At 40.1% G+C, this 18,428-nt stretch overlaps 5 protein-coding genes across 8 annotated transcripts; all 5 read right to left on the bottom strand.

Moving 5' to 3' along the window:
- Nucleotides 1–102: 102 nt before the first annotated feature.
- Nucleotides 103–1,777, bottom strand: LOC145897362 (monocarboxylate transporter 3-like). Its single transcript, XM_082985617.1, has 4 exons — nucleotides 1,437–1,777; nucleotides 1,226–1,366; nucleotides 323–1,117; nucleotides 103–266 (listed from the first exon to the last, which is right to left on the bottom strand). Exons 1-4 carry the CDS (start codon nucleotides 1,666–1,668, stop codon nucleotides 103–105), a joined length of 1,332 nt encoding a protein of 443 aa, XP_082841743.1. The 5' UTR covers nucleotides 1,669–1,777.
- A 779-nt stretch (nucleotides 1,778–2,556) lies between these two features.
- LOC145898437 (monocarboxylate transporter 6-like) lies at nucleotides 2,557–4,649 on the bottom strand. The gene is made up of 4 exons (XM_082986881.1): nucleotides 4,323–4,649; nucleotides 4,108–4,248; nucleotides 3,217–4,002; nucleotides 2,557–3,147 (listed from the first exon to the last, which is right to left on the bottom strand). Exons 1-4 carry the CDS (start codon nucleotides 4,549–4,551, stop codon nucleotides 2,993–2,995), a joined length of 1,311 nt encoding a protein of 436 aa, XP_082843007.1. The 5' UTR covers nucleotides 4,552–4,649; the 3' UTR covers nucleotides 2,557–2,992.
- Nucleotides 4,650–7,032: 2,383 nt separating this feature from the next.
- Nucleotides 7,033–10,601, bottom strand: LOC145898916 (monocarboxylate transporter 6-like). Of its 3 annotated transcripts, none has more exons than XM_082987585.1 (5): nucleotides 10,465–10,601; nucleotides 8,471–8,759; nucleotides 8,252–8,392; nucleotides 7,342–8,130; nucleotides 7,033–7,284 (listed from the first exon to the last, which is right to left on the bottom strand). In XM_082987585.1, the coding sequence occupies exons 2-5, from the start codon at nucleotides 8,697–8,699 to the stop codon at nucleotides 7,130–7,132; spliced, it is 1,314 nt and encodes a 437-aa protein (XP_082843711.1). In that variant the 5' UTR covers nucleotides 8,700–8,759; nucleotides 10,465–10,601; the 3' UTR covers nucleotides 7,033–7,129. The 3 variants fall into 3 exon arrangements, with proteins under 3 accessions (XP_082843711.1, XP_082843712.1, XP_082843710.1); XM_082987586.1 differs by lacking the exon at nucleotides 10,465–10,601 and adding an exon at nucleotides 8,860–8,871; XM_082987584.1 differs by lacking the exon at nucleotides 10,465–10,601 and having other exon boundaries at nucleotides 8,471–8,855.
- A 571-nt stretch (nucleotides 10,602–11,172) lies between these two features.
- On the bottom strand, nucleotides 11,173–13,791 carry LOC145898859 (monocarboxylate transporter 6-like). Of its 2 annotated transcripts, XM_082987497.1 has the most exons (5): nucleotides 13,132–13,791; nucleotides 12,964–13,083; nucleotides 12,745–12,885; nucleotides 11,843–12,628; nucleotides 11,173–11,786 (listed from the first exon to the last, which is right to left on the bottom strand). In XM_082987497.1, exons 1-5 carry the CDS (start codon nucleotides 13,190–13,192, stop codon nucleotides 11,632–11,634), a joined length of 1,263 nt encoding a protein of 420 aa, XP_082843623.1. In that variant the 5' UTR covers nucleotides 13,193–13,791; the 3' UTR covers nucleotides 11,173–11,631. The 2 variants fall into 2 exon arrangements, with proteins under 2 accessions (XP_082843623.1, XP_082843622.1); XM_082987496.1 differs by having other exon boundaries at nucleotides 11,174–11,786; nucleotides 12,964–13,791.
- A 1,942-nt stretch (nucleotides 13,792–15,733) lies between these two features.
- LOC145898436 (monocarboxylate transporter 6-like) lies at nucleotides 15,734–17,841 on the bottom strand. Its single transcript, XM_082986880.1, has 4 exons — nucleotides 17,517–17,841; nucleotides 17,307–17,447; nucleotides 16,419–17,210; nucleotides 15,734–16,351 (listed from the first exon to the last, which is right to left on the bottom strand). The coding sequence occupies exons 1-4, from the start codon at nucleotides 17,743–17,745 to the stop codon at nucleotides 16,197–16,199; spliced, it is 1,317 nt and encodes a 438-aa protein (XP_082843006.1). The 5' UTR covers nucleotides 17,746–17,841; the 3' UTR covers nucleotides 15,734–16,196.
- Nucleotides 17,842–18,428: the final 587 nt, after the last annotated feature.

Here is an 18,428-nt window from a genome sequence, read left to right as displayed (position 1 = left end):
TAGCAAAAAATATCAAAAAAGTTTCAAATAGAAAGGTGAACACCGTTTTGTTCGAGAAACACAACTACAAACACACGTCTTTAGTTGAGGTTTTCGCGCAACTCATTTAGCCGAGGTTTTCTCTTTCACTTCGATCACTATATTTCCGTCGTTCCAGCACAAAGTAATAAACACGCACAGAGTGCACCACAGCGCCGACAACGCCAGGAATATCATGGTAAGCCAGAACACGCTTCTGAAGTTTCCTATCCAATCAACGATTGCTCCTACGGGAAAAAATAAATATGCGAATTATGAAAATATATGATCACAATTTACTCACCCGACAAAACGCCGCTTATCAACAAACCAAATCCACCAGCGGCGAAGAACCAAGAAAATGCGGTTGCCAGAATTTGTTTCGGAAAATACTTAGAAACTATCGTGAATGTACAGGTTGATATTCCTCCGAAAGCAACGCCGTATATCAAGCAATACAACACCAAGATCTCGAAGTTGGAACTCATTGCCGGTATGAGCTGGATGACGCAGATCACCCAAAAGAAAATGCTGGTTGTTTGAAGCGGGCGTTTGTTGATAAAATCCAAATTTGATATCAACACGCCTGAAAAGAACCTTCCCGCAAAATCGCCGACGGATATGATGGACAATAAAACGACGCTTTGATTTTCAGCAAGATTTTGTTCAAGGGCAAAGGGGACCACATAAACGTTGGGCAGGTACATTGTTATCGAGTACAAAAACATGGTACACCAACAACCAATAGCCAGCCAGTATTTTCTTGCAAAATGAGTATACCTTTCCGGTTGTGTATTTTCCGTCTTATTATGGGTTTCTTCTGATATTTGTACCTCCTCAATTACATGTGACTTTCTTTCGAGGGTAATTGGTCGAAGTAGCGCTCCACATGCGCATGAGTTTAATCCAATTCCTCCCAAGATAAACATAGCACCCCTCCACGTATACAAGTCCATAAGGTACTGGGCAAGGTAAGGGGCAGCTGCGCCGTACAAAGTAGACCCGCTCAGTGCAATTGCGTTTGCAAGTGCTGTATACGAAGAAAAATAGAGAGCCAATTGCGAAAAACACAGTAATGAAGAAAGTCCATAACCCAATCCTGCAAAATATACGTAAGTTAACGCGATGAACTTCATTATAAATTCAAAGCTATGACAATTCTTATGTGGACAGAAGATGAAACTGTCAGCCTGTTTAAGAAACTTGCCTGCTAGTATTCCACCAAAGTACATGACAAAAATGTTGGGGGCTATTGAGCATATTGACATGCCGCTACAGGACAGAATGCCTCCAATCATCACGATTTGTCTTTCGTCTATACGTTTTTTCAGCACTTGGGCTACAAATCCTTCGCAAAAAAATGAAAAGAAAACATAGTATAATTGCATGAGGATATAATCACATGACTATCTTTTCACCAGAAAACGTGTAAATGACGCTCAAGATGGCCGTCAAAAGCCAGGATATTGCTGCGTTGCTCACACCAAGGTCTTGTTTCATTTCGTTGAAGAACACCCCCATAGTTTTAGGAATTCCAAATCCAAACCCCATGTTGTTGAAGGCTGCAAATACAATGACCCATGCCCACCCCCCATTTGGGGCCTGATCTACTACATACACCCCGTTCAGTGTTTTAATTTTAAGTCCCATCTTTAATGTAGAACCAGCAGCGTTATAATGTTGATGTGCGCTGTGTATAGGCCCACAGAAGGGCCTTTTTGCACAAACACACCGAACTTGTGGTCTGTAATACCTTAACTTGCTATGTGTTACATTCCGTACATCAACTTATTTGATTTGTGCAGTCGCGGTTTGTTCTGGTCTAAGAGCTACTTTTTTATTTCAAAACTATACATGCTGCATAAACTCCACGCCACTAACACAATGTTGATTATAAACTTCCCACAATTATTTCGTCTGGTTCGGCAACATATGCTACTCACGTTTTGTGGCACAAAAGTGTTCCCAGACTTTAAACTACATACCACAACTGAGCAAACAAGTTTCATGCTAAACGTGAAAAATCAACATGCTGGTAACGCTAATTTTACACGTGGAAAGAATTTTAGAATGGTTGGCGTCATCACTTGTCAAAATATTATGTACGTTACTGTAGTCTATACACGATCCTCTGACTTGGGGTTGTTGTACGCTTTACTGCAGAAACATTCAATACAGACAATGCATCAGAAATTAGTTGTTTCAACGGCGCATGCCCTTATAATGACTGGTAAACATTTCATTAACGCCAGGACAAGATTTTAAAACCCTGTATTCAAGAGTCTTCGATTATCAGCTGTTTCGCTAATGTATTTACTGCAATAAGAAAAGGAGATTTCTACATATAACTAAAGTCAACCGATGGTCAGACAATGTTTTACAATGTTTTACCTACTTAACTGCATGGACTGCAAGCTCTGCTAATATTCGCAACTCAAAAGTGTTGAGGGCCTCATATCTGTGTTTCTTTTTTTCGCCATTCTAAATACACTTTAGTTCAGTCACAATGCAGAAAGCAACTGGTGCGTGAACGCTAAATTTAAAGGTTGAATGAGCACCTGTATTTCAAGTTATTTAAATCAACGTGACGAGCAGTTTGAGCCTGAGCGAAACCACGAAACATCAACAGGACATGCACACCTTTGCGTTATGGGCTGTCACGATTTTAAGAACTGCATTTTTAACACAATAAGCAGTTTTGTAAATTTGAAGATGGCAGTAAACAAACTGCGCCGAAAACTCTTGTTTGTCACTTCATGCATGAAATGCTCCACAGCGCCTGTTCGACAAGACGTGGAATAAAAACACTATCATTTTTGTACAGGCACTTTTCCTCCTCATTTAAATGCTTCTGGTATTAATGTAAATATTCAAATTAAGTGCAAAATTATGTGTCAATAAAAAGTAATTTCCTGATTCAAAGTTTCGATCAACCGTAATAACGCCGACGACTGACACCCATCTACAATAAACATTATGTGGGCTTCTGCTGGCCTAAAACCATCTTGTCCCCAAAACGACAAACTGTAAGTGCGGAAAAAGTTGTGCATGAAGCTGCTGCCAATCCCATAACAATCATAGTCAACCAAAATACGTTGGCGATGTTTCCAGTCAGGTCAACGACTGCACCTGTATGGTTGGAACAAAAAAACGTAGGCGTAAATATTAAATATTTTGTATGAAAGGTCACATATTTACCTGCTAACGCTCCGCTTATCAACATTCCAATTCCACCAGAAGCGAAAAACAATGAAAATGCTTTTGCTACGATTTTTCTGGGCATGTATTTGGGTATTGCCGTAAAGCAAAATGTAGCTATAGCCCCAAAGACAAGACCGTCAGTGAGACAATACAACGTCAGTGAACCAAAGTCCGTAGTCAAAACCGGAACCAATTGAACCAGGACCAATGTCCAAAAGCAAATGCAAAGATGGGGGAGATAATGATCGTTTAAAAATGCCACCTTTGAAATCGCCACGCCAGAGAAAAGTCTTCCTACAAAATCACCAATCGATATTACAGATAGCAGCACAACACTTTGAGTTTCAGAAAGGTCTGAAGCTAAAGAGTAAGGAATGATGTACACATTTGGCAAATACATCGATATACTTGTAACGAAGTTGGTGAACAAGAAGCCAACGCAAAGCCAATATTTGCTGGCAAATCTAACTATTGTGCCCTCTCTTTGTTTGTTTTGTCTTGAATGTAAACACGAAAGCTCTTCGGTTTTATCTTGATCTTTGTATAAGGTGATGGGATGTAGCAATGCTCCACTAACACATGCGTTCAGACTGATTCCCCCCAATATAAAAAGAGCACCTCTCCATGTGTATTGGTCCATCAAGTACTGGGATAGATAAGGCACAGCCACACTATACAAAGTGGAACCGCTAAGTGCAATGGCGTTGGCAATAGCGGTGTTGGTGGAAAAGTAAAGTGCCAACTGTGAAAACCATGTCAAGGATGACATTCCACATCCCAAACCTGTGTAATCAAGGTAAAAAAACTTACTCGCAACACTAATTCGTAGACATTACTAAGAAAAGTACTGAGAAAGCTGAAATGCAGTAACATTTTACTTAAACTCACCTGTGATAATTCCACCAAAATACATCACAAAGATGTTGGGAGAAAAAGAGCAGGTCACCATGCCAACACTAGAGAGCAAACCTCCAATGATTACAATCTGCCTTTCATCGAACCACTTCGTCAAAACTTGTACGAGCAAACCTTTTTTGCATTGTGACACATAAAATATGTATATTATGACTGCGATGATTTTTACATTTAGGTTGCCCACAAACCTGTAAACGTCATAATGCTTATGATAGCGGTTAAAAGCCACGATATGGCTAGGTTGCTGGTCCCAAATTCTTCTTTCATTTCGTTAAAAAAAACTCCCATTGATTTGGGAATTCCAAAACCCAATCCCAGATTGTTGAAAGCAGCAAATACTATAACCCATGCCCAACCCCCATCTGGCGGGTGATCAACTTGACGTACTCCGTTGAGGGTTTTAATTTTGAGTTCCATTGTTCAATATCACACACTTCGATACTTCGAACATAGGTAAAATGGTTGTCTGTACTTTACCTAATATTAGTTTAAAATAATGTAAATTGTTACAACAGCTGTTTGCACGTTTTCACCTCTTAACTAAAAAAATTTTAACTATGTTTTTACCCCAATTTCTGAAAAGACCTTTGCTTATTAGTAAGTGGCACAGTTGCGCGTAGTCTATGTTTACTTAACCTCAATATAGGCATATTGTTGCTTGTGGGGAAACCATTGGCGTCTCCGTTCTCTTAATTTTGTTTTAATGTTCATAGTTAGCTTTGCTAGTCCTATATTTACAGTGCAACAAACGTACGTTAATTTATGCATAATACAAAAACTTAAAGCGATGTAAGCTGAGCTGAAATACAGATCACCAACAATCCCTAATTGTCTATATGTACGTAAGGGTGGTACAATTAATGCACTCCCCTCCAAACTGCACTACCAGCACAACACCACACTATCTGCTTGCAAAGTCACATCAGGGCAAGCTTGAAAACAAATATAACTCTAGCATGTTATCGCGCTCGCACGCGTTTTTTTGCCGCAGTTGTCCAAACAGTCATAACGTGACCATTAGAGTAAACGTTGACTTTTTAGGCCTGTTGATTTATATCCTACACACCATGCTGCAAGGCAGAAATGACCAAGCGAGTTATTACACCTCGTGACTGAATTGTAGCGAGTTAATTACCAAAAACCGCAAGTACGTAACAGCGCGATAACGAGAAATACTAGACTGTCTGATCGAGTAACTGCAGTGCGAGTTGTGGTTAGGTGTAAACGTAAAGTTCGGTGGCTGAGTGGAGTGCGAACGGGCAACACGTTGTTAACAAGTTACGATAAAAAAGGGTCAGTCGCAGAGCCGGATGTCAGAAGGTTGTGCAAGTTTTACAGGACAGCCCAACTCCGTCTGCATTCTTCGTTCTGTCTGCGTTCCAGTTGAGTGACGAATTAAGTCGGAAAACATGCGTAGTGCTACAAAACTGACTGGCACACCGTATGACTTAACAATACTTTTCGGAACGCTGGTGTTATACCAAAGAAACCTTTCTACATCGCGTCCACATTGACCTTAGAAAAATGTGCTTTGGCTCTATGGGTTATCTGAAATTTACAGAACGAAAATTGCTCATGCTAACAGCTGATCGAAAAGCAGGTAAAGCGTACAATATCGCACGTTTAAAGTGGTTTACCGCGGAAATTTTCGGCGAAAAGGGACAATTACATTGTCACTAACGGAAAATCTAGCGTCGAAGTTAAACTGTCGGTGCAAACTCTATAATCGCTATAAGGTGAGTTGCCTTATTAAGGGCTAGGGCAGAATCGACCAATTGTTTCCCAAAGGCTGGTTAATCGTTTGTCTTTACATACATTCAAAAGGTCCGTTAGCAGTTGTTCAACAAATCATATCAAAAACTATTGCCAATATCGTCCCAAGTACCTTTTACGCAAAATCCACCTGAACGTTCGTCACAATAATGCCTAACAAGTGGGACAGCCACCCCCTGAAATCAGCTAAAGCAATTAGTCAACCAACATCACAAAATTGTGGCAAGAAACTGCAAACGCATTCACGCGTGGCGTACCCCAAGCCTAAACCATTGTTCCGTGAATCCAATTTTAAACAAGGATTTTACCTTTCTGAAAATACAAAGATGCGTTCTCCAGAGGGTCACAGTTCACCTTATATGTGTAGGATTGTCATTCTACTTAGATAAAAGGCAGACGCGATTGTTGTTGGGTCATTTCAAATTGCAAATAAAATCCTAATTTCCAAATTTACCACGGTTCTTTTTCCTCACTGATGAGTTGCTACCATTGCCAACCAAAACAAGTGAAGCTTATTTCCCAAGGATAAGAAGAGCTCCTCTCCATGTGTGGAAATAGCAGATGCCCTAGAAGTGAATTTGCGCCCAATGTGATACCGCTTGTAGGTGGGAAATACAATGAAATAATGAAGCGCAATGCAATTGTTATGTTACAAAAGTCATTCCATGTCCCAAACCCTACTAAAATATACATTTTTAAATTTTAAGCCTTGAGAATGTCTGCCTGTCAATTACAATTACGTCAATTTCATTGAAATCCTGTCAATTACGAATACATTTATACTTTAATGCACCAAAACCGTTTGTATGGGCGACTTTTCAAATCGTCAATTTGCGCGACACAACTAAAACACGGGCAAATAACAAATTTTCAAGCTTGCTTGCGAGGATACTTTTTAGCACGATTTCGTCTGTGCACACCTTTGTCCACAAAGAGAAAACGTCGGCTGTGTTTTTGTCTGGATGAAGATTGGCGGAAGTCATTTTCCCCCTCTACCTTGTCACTTTCACTTGCATTTGTGCGGTTGTTCCTGTTTAACTCTCGCTACACACACCTTAACCCGTTTCATTTTACACAACGTCCATACTGGAAGGGTGAAAACATATTCTGCGAAAATGGCATACATTTTGTTACACGCTAAAAGCGTTTATTCACGAGGCTATATTGCGTCACCAGCGAAATTTCTGTTCCTGTGTGTGTATATTTTCAGATGAGATAAATACTAAATTGGCTTCTGCTGGTCAAATACCACCTTGTCCCCAAACCGACATACTGTAAGTGCGGAAAAAGTTGTGCAAGAAGCTGCTACAAATCCCATAACTATCATTATCAGCCAAAATACGCTGACGATGTTTCCAATCAAGTCGACCACTCTACCTGGAAAAACGTAAACGTAAATACAACATATTTTACAAAATACGGACATATATCTACCTGCCATAGCGCCGCTTATCAGCATTCCGATTCCAGCAGAAGCGAAAAACCATGAAACGCCTCTTGCTACGATTTTTTTAGGGATGTATTTTGCTATTGCCGTGAAAGTCACGGTACATATAATCCCAAATGCGAGGCCGTATGTGAGACAATATAAAGTCAGTGCCCCAAAATCACCACTTAATGCAGGAATAAGTTGGACCAAGCACATTACCCAAAAGCAAGTGCACAGCTGGGTAAGGAGGTGGTCGTGCAAAAAAGCAAACTTTGTAATTGCAACCCCAGAGAAAAGCCTCCCTACAAAATCACCAATAGATATCGCAGATAGCAACACGACACTTTGGTTTTCTGAGAAGTCTAGAGCAAGGGAGTATGGAATGATATAGACGTTTGGCAAATACATTGAAGCACTATCTACAATGTTGACAAACAAGAAGCAAAGGCAAAGCCAATATTGGCTCATGAATTTGGACAGTACGCTGCATTGCTTTTCTGGTGCTATGCTTTGCCTTGAATACGAAAGCTCCTTGTTTTTATCTTGATCTTTGTTTAAGGTGATGGGATGTAGCAATGCTCCACATACACATGCGTTCAGACAAATCCCCCCCAAAATAAAAAGAGCACCTCTCCATGTGTATCGGTCCATCAAGTATTGGGAGAGATAAGGTACAGCCACACCATATAAAGTGGAACCGCTAAGTGCAATGGCGTTGGCAATAGCGGTGTTGGTGGAAAAGTAAAGTGCCAACTGTGAAAACCATATCAAAGATAACATTCCACATCCCACACCTGTAAAACTCACGTTTACGAACTCATTTGTAGCTGATACATTGCAGACAAAATGTTTGAACAGTTCAATATCACATTTAGACAACGCTTGTTCATGCAATAAAATTGTGTTTAAACTCACCTGTGATAATTCCACCAAAATACATCACAAAGATGTTGGGAGAAAAAGAGCAGGTTACCATGCCAACACTGGAGAGCAAACCTCCAATGATCACAATCTGCCTTTCATCAATCCACTTCGTCAAAACTTGTGCAAGCACACCTTCATTGAAATACAAATAGATTTTGACAAAACCTACGCCAGGACTTAACAGAATGGAACCTCATTAAATTCACTAACCGCTAAATGTCATAAAACTGATGATAGTGGTTATCAGCCAAGACACTGCTGTGTTGCTGGTTCCAAATTCTTCTTTTATTTCGTTGAAAAATATTCCCATTGTTTTTGGAATTCCAAATCCCAATCCAAGATTGTTAAAGGCAGCAAATACAAGAACCCATGCCCAACCCCCATTTGGGGGGTGATCAACTTGACGTATTCCATTCAGGGTTTTAATTTTGAGTTCCATTGTTCAATATAACCCAATTTGATAGTTCGAACATGAGGAAAATGGTTGTCTGTACTCTACCTAAAGTTAGTTTAAAATAATGAAAACTGTTATTGCAGCTGTTTTGCACGTTTTAACGTCTGAATTGAAAAAAATATTAACTATCAATTCACCCTATTACCTGGAAAGCACTTTGATTATTAGTTAGTGGCACAGTTGCGTGTAGTCTAGATTTACTCAAATTAAATAGAGGCATATTGTTGTTTGTGGGGAAACCATTGGTGTTCTTCGTTCTTCTAAATATTGTTTTAATGTTCATATTTAGCTTTGCTTGCCCTATATTTACAGTGCAACAAACGTACATTAATTTATGGATAATATAACAACTAAGGGGATAATGTAAGTAAGGGTGGTGCAATTAATTCCACTCCCTTCAAAGTTCACATCAGGGCAAGCTTGAAAACAAATATAACTGCTGCATGTTGTTGCGTTTGTACGCGTTTTTTTTATCGCAGTTGTTCAAATAGTCATAACGTGACTGTTACAGTAAACGTTTACTTTTTAGGCCTACACACCACACTGCGATAGAGGTTGCTTACAGCGTTCAAATGTTGCGAGACAGAATTGACCAAGCGAGTTATTACACCACGTGACTGAACTGTAACGAGTTAATTACCAATAACCGCACTTGCCTAACAGCGCGATAACGAGAAATACTAGACTGTCTAATCGAGTAACTGCAGTGCTAGTTGTGGTTAGGTGTCAAAGTCTAGTTCGGTGGCTGAGTGGTGTGCGAACGGGTAACACGTTGTTAACAAGTCGCGAAAAAGGGTTTTTTCTTCGAGCTGGTTGTCAGAAGGCTGTGCAAGTTCTGCAGGTCAGCCCAACTCCGTCTGCATCCTTTGTTCCGTCTGCGTTCCAGTTGAGTGAGGAATTAAGTCGGGATACATGCGGCGTGCCACAAAACTAACTTAATAATACTTTAGAACGCTGGTGCTATTATGCTAAAGAAACCTTTCAACACCGCGTCCTGATTGACTATGAAAAAAGTCTACTGTTTACATGCAATGTAGGCTACGTGCTTAGGTTCACGTCAACGGCCAACATTTTTCCGTTTCTTACTTTGATCAATCTCGGTCCACAAACAAACATGTGGGGCAATCCGACTGACTCTATTGGTAATCTGACTTGTAGAGAACGAAATCCTGTTGCTCATCCTAACAACTGCTCGACAAGCAGACACGTAACCATTCAAGCGTAACGTTACATATTTGTGGGTTTAACGCGGAATTTGTCTGCAAAAAGGAGACTGTCGGTGCAAACTGTATAATCGCTATAAGGCACAATTGATTCCCTCAGGCTGGTTAATCGTTTGTCTTCACATACATTCAAAAGGTCAATTGGCAGTTGGTCAACAAATGATATCAAAAACTATTGCCAATGTCCTCCCAAGCACCTTTTACGCAAAATCGACCTGAACGTTCGTCACAATAATGCCTTGTGCCGTCACTCCCTGAAACCCGCTAAAGCAATTAGTCAACCAACATCACAAAATTGTTGCCAGAAACTTAAAACGCATTCACGCGTGGCGTACCCCAAACCTAAACCATTGTTCCGTTAAGCTAGTTTTAAAAAAGGATTTTATGTTTCTGAAATACAAAGGTGCGTTATCCACGGGGCCACAGAAAACCTGATATGTGTTGGATTGTCATTCTAGGTAGAATAAAAGTCAGACGTGGTTGTTGTTGAGTTATTATAAATTGCAAATAAAATCCTCCAGATTTACCACGGTTAATTTTCTCCACTGCTTATTTCCAAAGGGTAAGAAGAGTTCCTTTCCATGTGTGGAAACCGGTTAGGTGAAACACGCCAGGTACCAGCAGCAATGTCGTACAAGTAGATCGGAGCCCTATGTGATACCGCTTGTGGGTGGAAAATACGATAAAATAATGAAGCGCAATGCAATTGTTATGTTACAAAATTCATTCCATGTCCCAAAAGGAAAATATACATTTCAAAATTTTAACCCGTGATATGTCGCGTTTGGGGTGGAAAACCTCGGCATGATCCACAAAGTGAGACTTTGGCGTTGGTTTGTCCAACAACGGACTCGATTTTTGATCTAAGCAACTGCATGGAACTTATCGCGAAACTGCGAAAAGATGTTAAAGATCTAAATAAATAGAACTTTTGCTGTTGCTAGATCTTCAGGCGCGGGGGTGAAGAAAAAAATCCTTTCAATTACGAATACGTTTACACTTAAGTGCACCGAAACTGTAAGTGTGGACGACTTATCCAGTCGGTAATTTGCGCGACACAACTAAAACTCAAGAAAATAACAAATTTTTAGGGCCTTGCTAGTGAGGATACTTTTTTTCAGCACGATTTCGTCTGTGCACTAATTTACCCAGTTGTCCACAAAGAGAATTTGTCGGTTGTGTTTTTGTTTGGATGAAGATTGGCGGAAGTCATTTCCCCCTCTACCTTGTCACTTTCACTTGCATTTGTGCAGTTGTTCCTGTTTAACTCTCGCGACACACCTTATAGTCCGTTTCAAGGCACACAGAAACACTGATCGAAGCTTAACAAGCCCAGTCCTCATTTCTTTTGTTAAAAGGCTCAATTTTTGTGCAGTTCTGTCTGTGGGAAGTTGCATTGCGAGTTGACTTGGGAAATTTAGGCAATTTTTTTTGTTTCTTGTCTATTTGTTTATACAGCACCTCTTCTACGCAGTCGGTATTTCTTGTTGGCTGAATTTTTTTTTACTGTTTACAGATACGGCGACCATAAATCCCTCTGTTACCACAGTTACAGTTTCTCTAACCGCTGCATACAACGTCCATATACTGGAAGGGTGAAAACTTATTCTGTGAAGAGGGCATACGATCAGGTTTGACAAAGAAACGCTAAACGCGTTTATTCACGATGCGTATATTATCAGATGAGATAAATACTAAATTGGCTTCTGCTGGTCAAATACCATCTTGTCCCCAAACCGACATACTGTAAGTGCGGAAAAAGTTGTGCACGAAACTGCTGCCATTCCCATAACAATCATAGTCAGCCAAAATACGCTGACGATGTCTCCAATCAGGTCGACCAATGCACCTGCAAACCAATCAAACATAAATACCCTATATTTTTCTGAAACGTAATATATTTACCTGCCACGGCACCGCTAATCAGCATTCCGATTCCAGCAGAAGCGAAAAACCATGAAAAAGCTCCTGCTACGATTCTTTTGGGGATGTATTTTGCTATTGCCGTAAAAGTAACTGTACAAATAGTCCCAAAAGCGAGGCCGTATGTGAGACAATACAAAGTCAGTGCCCCAAAGCCGTTACTTAAGGCAGGAATAAGCTGGACCAGGGACATTACCCAAAAGCAAGTGCACAGCTGGGTAAGGAGGTGGTCGTGCAAAAATGCCACCTTTGAAATTGCAACCCCAGAAAAAAGCCTCCCTACAAAATCACCAATAGATATCACAGATAACAGCATAACACTTTGAGTTTCAGAGAAGTCCACAGCGAGGGAGTATGGAATGATATAGACGTTTGGCAAATACATTGACATGCTATTCAGAATGTTGATAAATAAGAAGCAAAGGCAAAGCCAATATTGGCTCATAAATTTGGACAGTGCGCTGCCTTGCGTTTTTGCTTTGTTTTGCCTTGAGAACGGAAGCTCTTCGGTTTTATCTTGAGCTTTGTTTAAGGTGATGGGATGTAGCAATGCTCCACATACACATGCGTTCAGACAGATTCCCCCCAATATAAAAAGAGCACCTTTCCATGTGTATCGGTCCATCAAGTACTTGGAGAGATAAGGCATAGCCACACTATACAAAGTGGAACCGCTAAGTGCAATAGCGTTGGCAATAGCGGTGTTGGTGGAAAAGTAAAGTGCCAACTGTGAAAACCATATCAAAGATAACATCCCACACCCCAAACCTGTAAAACTCAGATTTACGAACTCGTTTTTAGCTGATACATTGCAGACAAAATGTTTGAATAGGTGTTATCATGGGGAATGCTTATTCGAGCAGTAAAACTGTATTTGAACTCACCTGTGATAATTCCACCAAAATACATCACAAAGATGTTGGGAGAAAAAGAGCAGGTTACCATGCCAACACTGGAGAGCAAACCTCCAATGATTACAATTTGCCTTTCATCGAACCACTTCGTCAAAACTTGTGCGAGCACACCTTCATTGAAAGACAAATAGATTTTGACAAAATCTACGCCAAGACTCAACCGAATGGAACCTCATTATATTCACTAACCGCTAAATGTCATAAAACTGATGATAGTGGTTATCAGCCAAGACACTGCTGTATTGCTGGTTCCAAATTCTTCTTTCATTTCGTTGAAAAATATTCCCATTGTTTTTGGAATTCCAAATCCTAATCCAAGATTGTTAAAGGCAGCAAATACAAGAACCCACGCCCAACCTCCATTTGGAGGGTGATCAACTTGACGTACTCCGTTCAGAGTTTTAATTTTGAGTTCCATTTTATAATATCAGTCAGTTTGTGTTTATGGTGCACAGCATTTGTTTTACAGAGTTTGGGTTTTATCTTTACGTTGCAACTACACTTGAAATTAATACACTCTAATTTACGAAAACCTAAAAAGCACCTTGTTAAAAGTTCATAACATAGTTGGGTGTGGTCTATAGTAGATTACGGACCAGAAACGTTAAGATAGAAAAAGCCAGTTGGATCCGTTTTGCAAACTGAAGCATATACTCTTGCAATAAAAATTAACTACCTTGGCAGCCTTAACACTTACGATCCAAGACCAAAGGCCGTGCGGCCAAGGCTTTTGCATTTAAAAAGACGGACAATAACGTTAAAAAAGTGTCTAGAAACGAAGAAAAAAAACAAAAAAGCACTACTAAAACAATGTTTGCTTCCAAAGGGTAAGCTGGCACAAAAGGGCACTAAACTGAATTAGCCAAGCTTGGTGTCCAACGAAAAATTTCTCCACAGAGAATACAGCGTGCCACCATCAATACAACTCACACACCGCTACCTCCAGAGAACCTCAACCGCTTGCTTCTCCCGGCGGCATCCCGGCCAATCAGCGGGCAACACACTCGCCACGCAGGCACAACTACTCGGACTTCCAAAACAAAGTGAAATGTAAAATGGTGGAACAAACAAAAATTATACAACTGTTTGCGTGTGCAATATACACTGAAACATATTTGAGGAAAAGTGGATGTAAAGGGTAAAGTGAAAGTAAAAGACCAACTAAAATGAAGAACAGCAAAACAAATTCTTTCACATTCCTACTCCATTTGAATCGATTGGCTTGACCACACCGGGTCTTGAACCCAGGATATCCTGGCCACGAGTCCCAATCAGGTTTTGTTCTAGGTATATAGGTCGGGCCTCGTCCTGACAGACAAATACGGATTCTGCGCGCAGACATGGATTGGTCCCAACGCCAACGCGTACCGGGCAAACCATCACAAACCTTACCGCAGTATATTTCCTCAATGCGCTGTACGTCACCGCTTTTTCAGGCTGATGGCGGCCTTCGCATGTTTAGCGCGTGGCTTGTGCTGTCCGTATGGTCTGCTGTGCTTTACGTGTTGCTAGACTATTTCGAGTCACTACCATAGTTCGTTGTGGATATTGATAAGTTAACTACGTGCTCATGTCCAAGCACATTTAAGGTTTGTTAAAACCGCAGTTACGTGGGTTTTGTGTGTTTGCCTCTGCGAGAAACTGTGTTTGAATTATTCTTTTACCTTTTGTGTCTTGAATTCAACTGATTTGCCCTATTGTTGCGGTGAGACACACTTGGCTTAAATTACGCCTAATACAATAATAGAGCGTTATAATATGGGATTGAGCGCAGATCACAGAACAATCTCGTATTTTACAAACCCACACGCACACAAGCAAGGGGCACCTAATCCATTGTCATCACAAATAACACTTTCTCAGCGACACACACTTGAGCTTGCAAAGTTCTAATCTGGCTAAGCCTCAAAAGTACAGCTGTATCAGCTTATGGCTTACGTCCTTTCGAAAGTAACACTGCAAACTGACGTAACTGGGAACAACATTCGTTTCCTGCCATTGTTTTGATCAATTTCGATCGACAAACAGTTGTATTGAGTGACCAAACCACACCGACTGTGTTATCTGTCTATCATCTATCAAAATCTTGTTGTTGTATTTGCTTTCTGTACTGCGCCATCCTCGCACAGCTTAATAAAACCATCCAAGCGTGAGCTTCCATTTTCTTTCAGTGAGGCGGTGGTCATACAATATTAGTTCAACCACACCGTCAGCTGAAAGTCTAGTCTGGGGCTTGAAAGTCAAACTGTTGGCGCAAAAACATTTCTATTTTCGCCACATAAACACACTTTGTTACCTGGAATATTTCAGGAACCAAATTATATTAGACCTAAACTTAGGGCTACTATAGAAAAATTCTAAGCGAACTGACAGTACAGGGACAGAAATAAAACTTTGAGGATCCGTGATTCGTGTTATTATATTCTGCGAAAAGGCATTCATTGAGTTAATTGAATCCCTGAGGCTGTTTAACGACTGATCCTAACGTATTATTAAAAGGTCCATTCGTGGTTGTTCAACAAGTTAGAAAAGTATTTCTGCTTTTGCAATACTGTTGTAATAAACACCTTTTCCTCCAAATTCACTACATCATTAAGTTTCGTATTCGTCAAATTAAATTGTCCGACATCAGAGAGTTCTCGAAAGCAGCTAAAGCAATTAGTAATCAACTCATTTAATGCAATCGTACACAGGAGGCATGGACGCATAATACTAAAGCGAATGATTATTTACAGCAAAACTATGAGTAATTTTTAGCCTGAAACTCGGAAAAAATGACTGCAACAGATACATGAGTAGTACCTCAGACTTTTGCTTTTTGAAAATATCCCCAATAATCACCAACATAAAGTGTGCTTAGTCAGCATTGTCGCATCAATGCCCTATCCACGCAATTGTTTTATGACCCGAAGGCAAAAGGTCCTCTGCATGTGTACATACACTAGGCACTGGGTAAGGTACGGAGCAACTATGCCGCACAATGTTTATCTCCCCATGTAATTCACAATGTAAAATAAGTCGACAAATAGAGCGCCAATTGCGGCATGTGAGATAAGCTTGCTATACATTTTCCGGCACGAGTGCACAAAAATACGCCTTCCCACAGATAAGGCAGAAGATATTGAAAACCATGTTGCCTTGCACAGTTATATCTTTCATTAATCGCTGTTTTGAACGAGTATGGGAATATACGACGTGTTGATTTTAATTAAAAATCAAATATTAACGACCATACTGCAGGAAAGGTTATCGAAACACATGGGCTTGGAATGGAGTTAGACAAAGAAGCGTTAAAAGGATTTGCTAATGACGGTCTTGCGTCAGTAGCTAATTTCAGGTTTTAAGTCAACACATGTACAAGTGAGAAGTAATATACCACAACGCTGCAGTATCAGTATTTAAGATGCCATTAACAACAAACATTATGTGGGATTTTGCTTGGCAAATACCAACTTGTCCCCAAACCGACATATTGTTAGTGAGGTAAAAGTTGTGCACGAAGCTGCTGCCAATCCCATAACAATCATAGTCAGCCAAAATACATTGACGATGTTTCTAGTCAGGTCAACGACTGCACCTGTATGGTTGGAACAAAAGAGCAGACGTGAATACCACATATTTTACATAAAAGGTCACATATCCACCTGCCATCGCGCCGCTAATTAGCATTCCAGTTCCACCAGAAGCGAAAAACCAATAAGATGCTCTTGCCACGATTTTTCTAGGAATATATTTTGATATTGCCGTAAAGGTCGTCGTACAAATAGTCCCAAAAGCGAGTCCGTATGTGAGACAATAAAAAGTCAGTGCTCCAAAGTCGACACTTAAAGCAGGAATAAGCTGGACCAAGCACATTACCCAAAAGCAAGTGCACAGCTGGGTAAGAAGGTGATCGTACAAAAATGCAAACTTTGAAATTGCAACCCCAGAGGAAAGCCTCCCTACAAAATCACCAATAGATATTGCAGATAGCAGCATAACACTTTGAGTTTCTGAGAAGTCCACAGCGAGGGAGTATGGAATGATATAGACGTTAGGCAAATACATTGAAGTACTATTTAGAAAGCTGAGGAACAAGAAACAAAGGCAAAGCCAATATCGGTTAATGAATTTGGATAATGCGCTGCTTCGTTTTTTTGGTTTGTCTTCTTTTGAATGTAAACACGGAAGCTCTTCGTTTTTATCTTGATCTTTGTTTAAGGTGATGGGATGAAGCAATGCTCCACATACACATGCGTTCAGACAGATTCCCCCCAATATAAAAAGAGCACCTCTCCATGTGTATCGGTCCATCAAGTACTTGGAGAGAAAAGGCACAGCCACACTATACAAAGTGGAACCGCTAAGTGCAATGGCGTTGGCAATAGCGGTGTTGGTGGAAAAGTAAAGTGCTATTTGTGATAGCCACAACAATGATAACATTCCACATCCCAAACCTGTAATATTCAGGTTTACGAACTAATTCGAAGGTTTATTGAAGTAGCACATAAAACGCTTGTTTCGTTCATAATTATGTTGAAATTCAAACTCACCTGTGATAATTCCACCAAAATACATCACAAAGATGTTGGGAGAAAAAGAGCAGGTTACCATGCCAACACAGGATAGCAAACCTCCAATGATTACAATCTGCCTTTCATCGAACCATTTGGTCAAAACTTGTACGAGCAAACCTCCGTTGGAAAACAAATATATTTTGGCAAACACTGCGCCGGACTTGTAACCTTATGAAGTCCACTAACCGGTAAATGTCATTATGCTTATCATTGCGGTTAAAAACCAAGATACAGAAGTGTTGCTTGTTTCAAATTCTTCTTTCATTTCGTTGAAAAATATTCCCATTGTTTTCAGAATTCCAAATCCCAATCCAAGATTGTTAAATGCAGCAAATACTACAACCCATGCCCAACCCCCATTTGGTGGGTGATCAACTTGATGTACTCCATTCAGGGTTTTAATTTTAAATTTCATTTGATTTTAATATCACCCACTTCGATACTTGGAACTTATAAAATTTTTTGTTACCAGTTATTTGCATCACGTATTGTTACAGTAGCAACTAAAACACCTAATTCATGATAGACACCTGAAAAGAACGTGGATTACAGTAGTTGGTATCGCAGTTGGATATAATTTAGCCCAAAGCTAAAAGTGTGTATGCAAAGCAATTTAGGTTCGCCATAAAAAAATACGACTAAGAATTTTAGAAATAGGATAGTTTGTACTTGATATCACTTACTTGTACCACAATAGGCATACCTACCATAAAAAGGTCGTATTGAAATTTGAGAATTAGTTTGAGAAGCCGTGGTCTTAGCAGCCTTCAGTACAGAAAAGGTAAGGTGGACCCTTTTTGGTAAGTAAGACAAAATCTATCAAAGAGCACACATCCTCAAAACCTTTTAGGAATATACATATGACGAGACGCATCATCATTATAACTAGTTAATTTCTCCAATGCATTATAGGCAACTGCTCAGTCTCAGACTGACTACTGGCTTTCTTCCTGTAGATCAATATTAACACTAGTTGATTGTGGGTAACAAATAAAACAATGCGTGCTTATGTGCAAGAACATTAAAGTCTAGACAAAACTACTGTTGCTTGTTTGTTTGTTTGCTTGGTCGTGGCGTTTGAGGCCTTTGATGCTAAAA

Source organism: Ascidia mentula, chromosome 4 (assembly GCF_947561715.1).
Source record: "Ascidia mentula chromosome 4, kaAscMent1.1, whole genome shotgun sequence".
In the NCBI taxonomy this organism is placed as follows: domain Eukaryota; kingdom Metazoa; phylum Chordata; class Ascidiacea; order Phlebobranchia; family Ascidiidae; genus Ascidia; species Ascidia mentula.
This window is presented reverse-complemented; position numbering and strand designations above follow the sequence as displayed.

What these genes read in the sequence shown, in the direction of transcription:
- LOC145897362 (XM_082985617.1), bottom strand. Translation starts at nt 1,668, where the DNA reads ATGGGACTTAAAATTAAAACACTGAACGGGGTGTATGTAGTAGATCAG. An exon ending in CGTCATTTACACGTTTTCTG is followed by an intron (nt 1,367 to 1,436) that starts GTGAAAAGATAG and finishes TTTTTTGCGAAG; the next exon opens with GATTTGTAGCCCAAGTGCTG. An exon ending in CTTTGGTGGAATACTAGCAG is followed by an intron (nt 1,118 to 1,225) that starts GCAAGTTTCTTA and finishes TATATTTTGCAG; the next exon opens with GATTGGGTTATGGACTTTCT.
- LOC145898437 (XM_082986881.1), bottom strand. Translation starts at nt 4,551, where the DNA reads ATGGAACTCAAAATTAAAACCCTCAACGGAGTACGTCAAGTTGATCAC. An exon ending in AAGCATTATGACGTTTACAG is followed by an intron (nt 4,249 to 4,322) that starts GTTTGTGGGCAA and finishes AATGCAAAAAAG; the next exon opens with GTTTGCTCGTACAAGTTTTG. An exon ending in GATAAGCGGAGCGTTAGCAG is followed by an intron (nt 3,148 to 3,216) that starts GTAAATATGTGA and finishes CCAACCATACAG; the next exon opens with GTGCAGTCGTTGACCTGACT.
- LOC145898916 (XM_082987585.1), bottom strand. Translation starts at nt 8,699, where the DNA reads ATGGAACTCAAAATTAAAACCCTGAATGGAATACGTCAAGTTGATCAC. An exon ending in CAGTTTTATGACATTTAGCG is followed by an intron (nt 8,393 to 8,470) that starts GTTAGTGAATTT and finishes ATTTCAATGAAG; the next exon opens with GTGTGCTTGCACAAGTTTTG. An exon ending in GATAAGCGGCGCTATGGCAG is followed by an intron (nt 7,285 to 7,341) that starts GTAGATATATGT and finishes ACGTTTTTCCAG; the next exon opens with GTAGAGTGGTCGACTTGATT.
- LOC145898859 (XM_082987496.1), bottom strand. Translation starts at nt 13,192, where the DNA reads ATGGAACTCAAAATTAAAACTCTGAACGGAGTACGTCAAGTTGATCAC. An exon ending in CAGTTTTATGACATTTAGCG is followed by an intron (nt 12,886 to 12,963) that starts GTTAGTGAATAT and finishes CTTTCAATGAAG; the next exon opens with GTGTGCTCGCACAAGTTTTG. An exon ending in GATTAGCGGTGCCGTGGCAG is followed by an intron (nt 11,787 to 11,842) that starts GTAAATATATTA and finishes ATTGGTTTGCAG; the next exon opens with GTGCATTGGTCGACCTGATT.
- LOC145898436 (XM_082986880.1), bottom strand. Translation starts at nt 17,745, where the DNA reads ATGAAATTTAAAATTAAAACCCTGAATGGAGTACATCAAGTTGATCAC. An exon ending in AAGCATAATGACATTTACCG is followed by an intron (nt 17,448 to 17,516) that starts GTTAGTGGACTT and finishes TTTCCAACGGAG; the next exon opens with GTTTGCTCGTACAAGTTTTG. An exon ending in TTTTGGTGGAATTATCACAG is followed by an intron (nt 17,211 to 17,306) that starts GTGAGTTTGAAT and finishes TGAATATTACAG; the next exon opens with GTTTGGGATGTGGAATGTTA.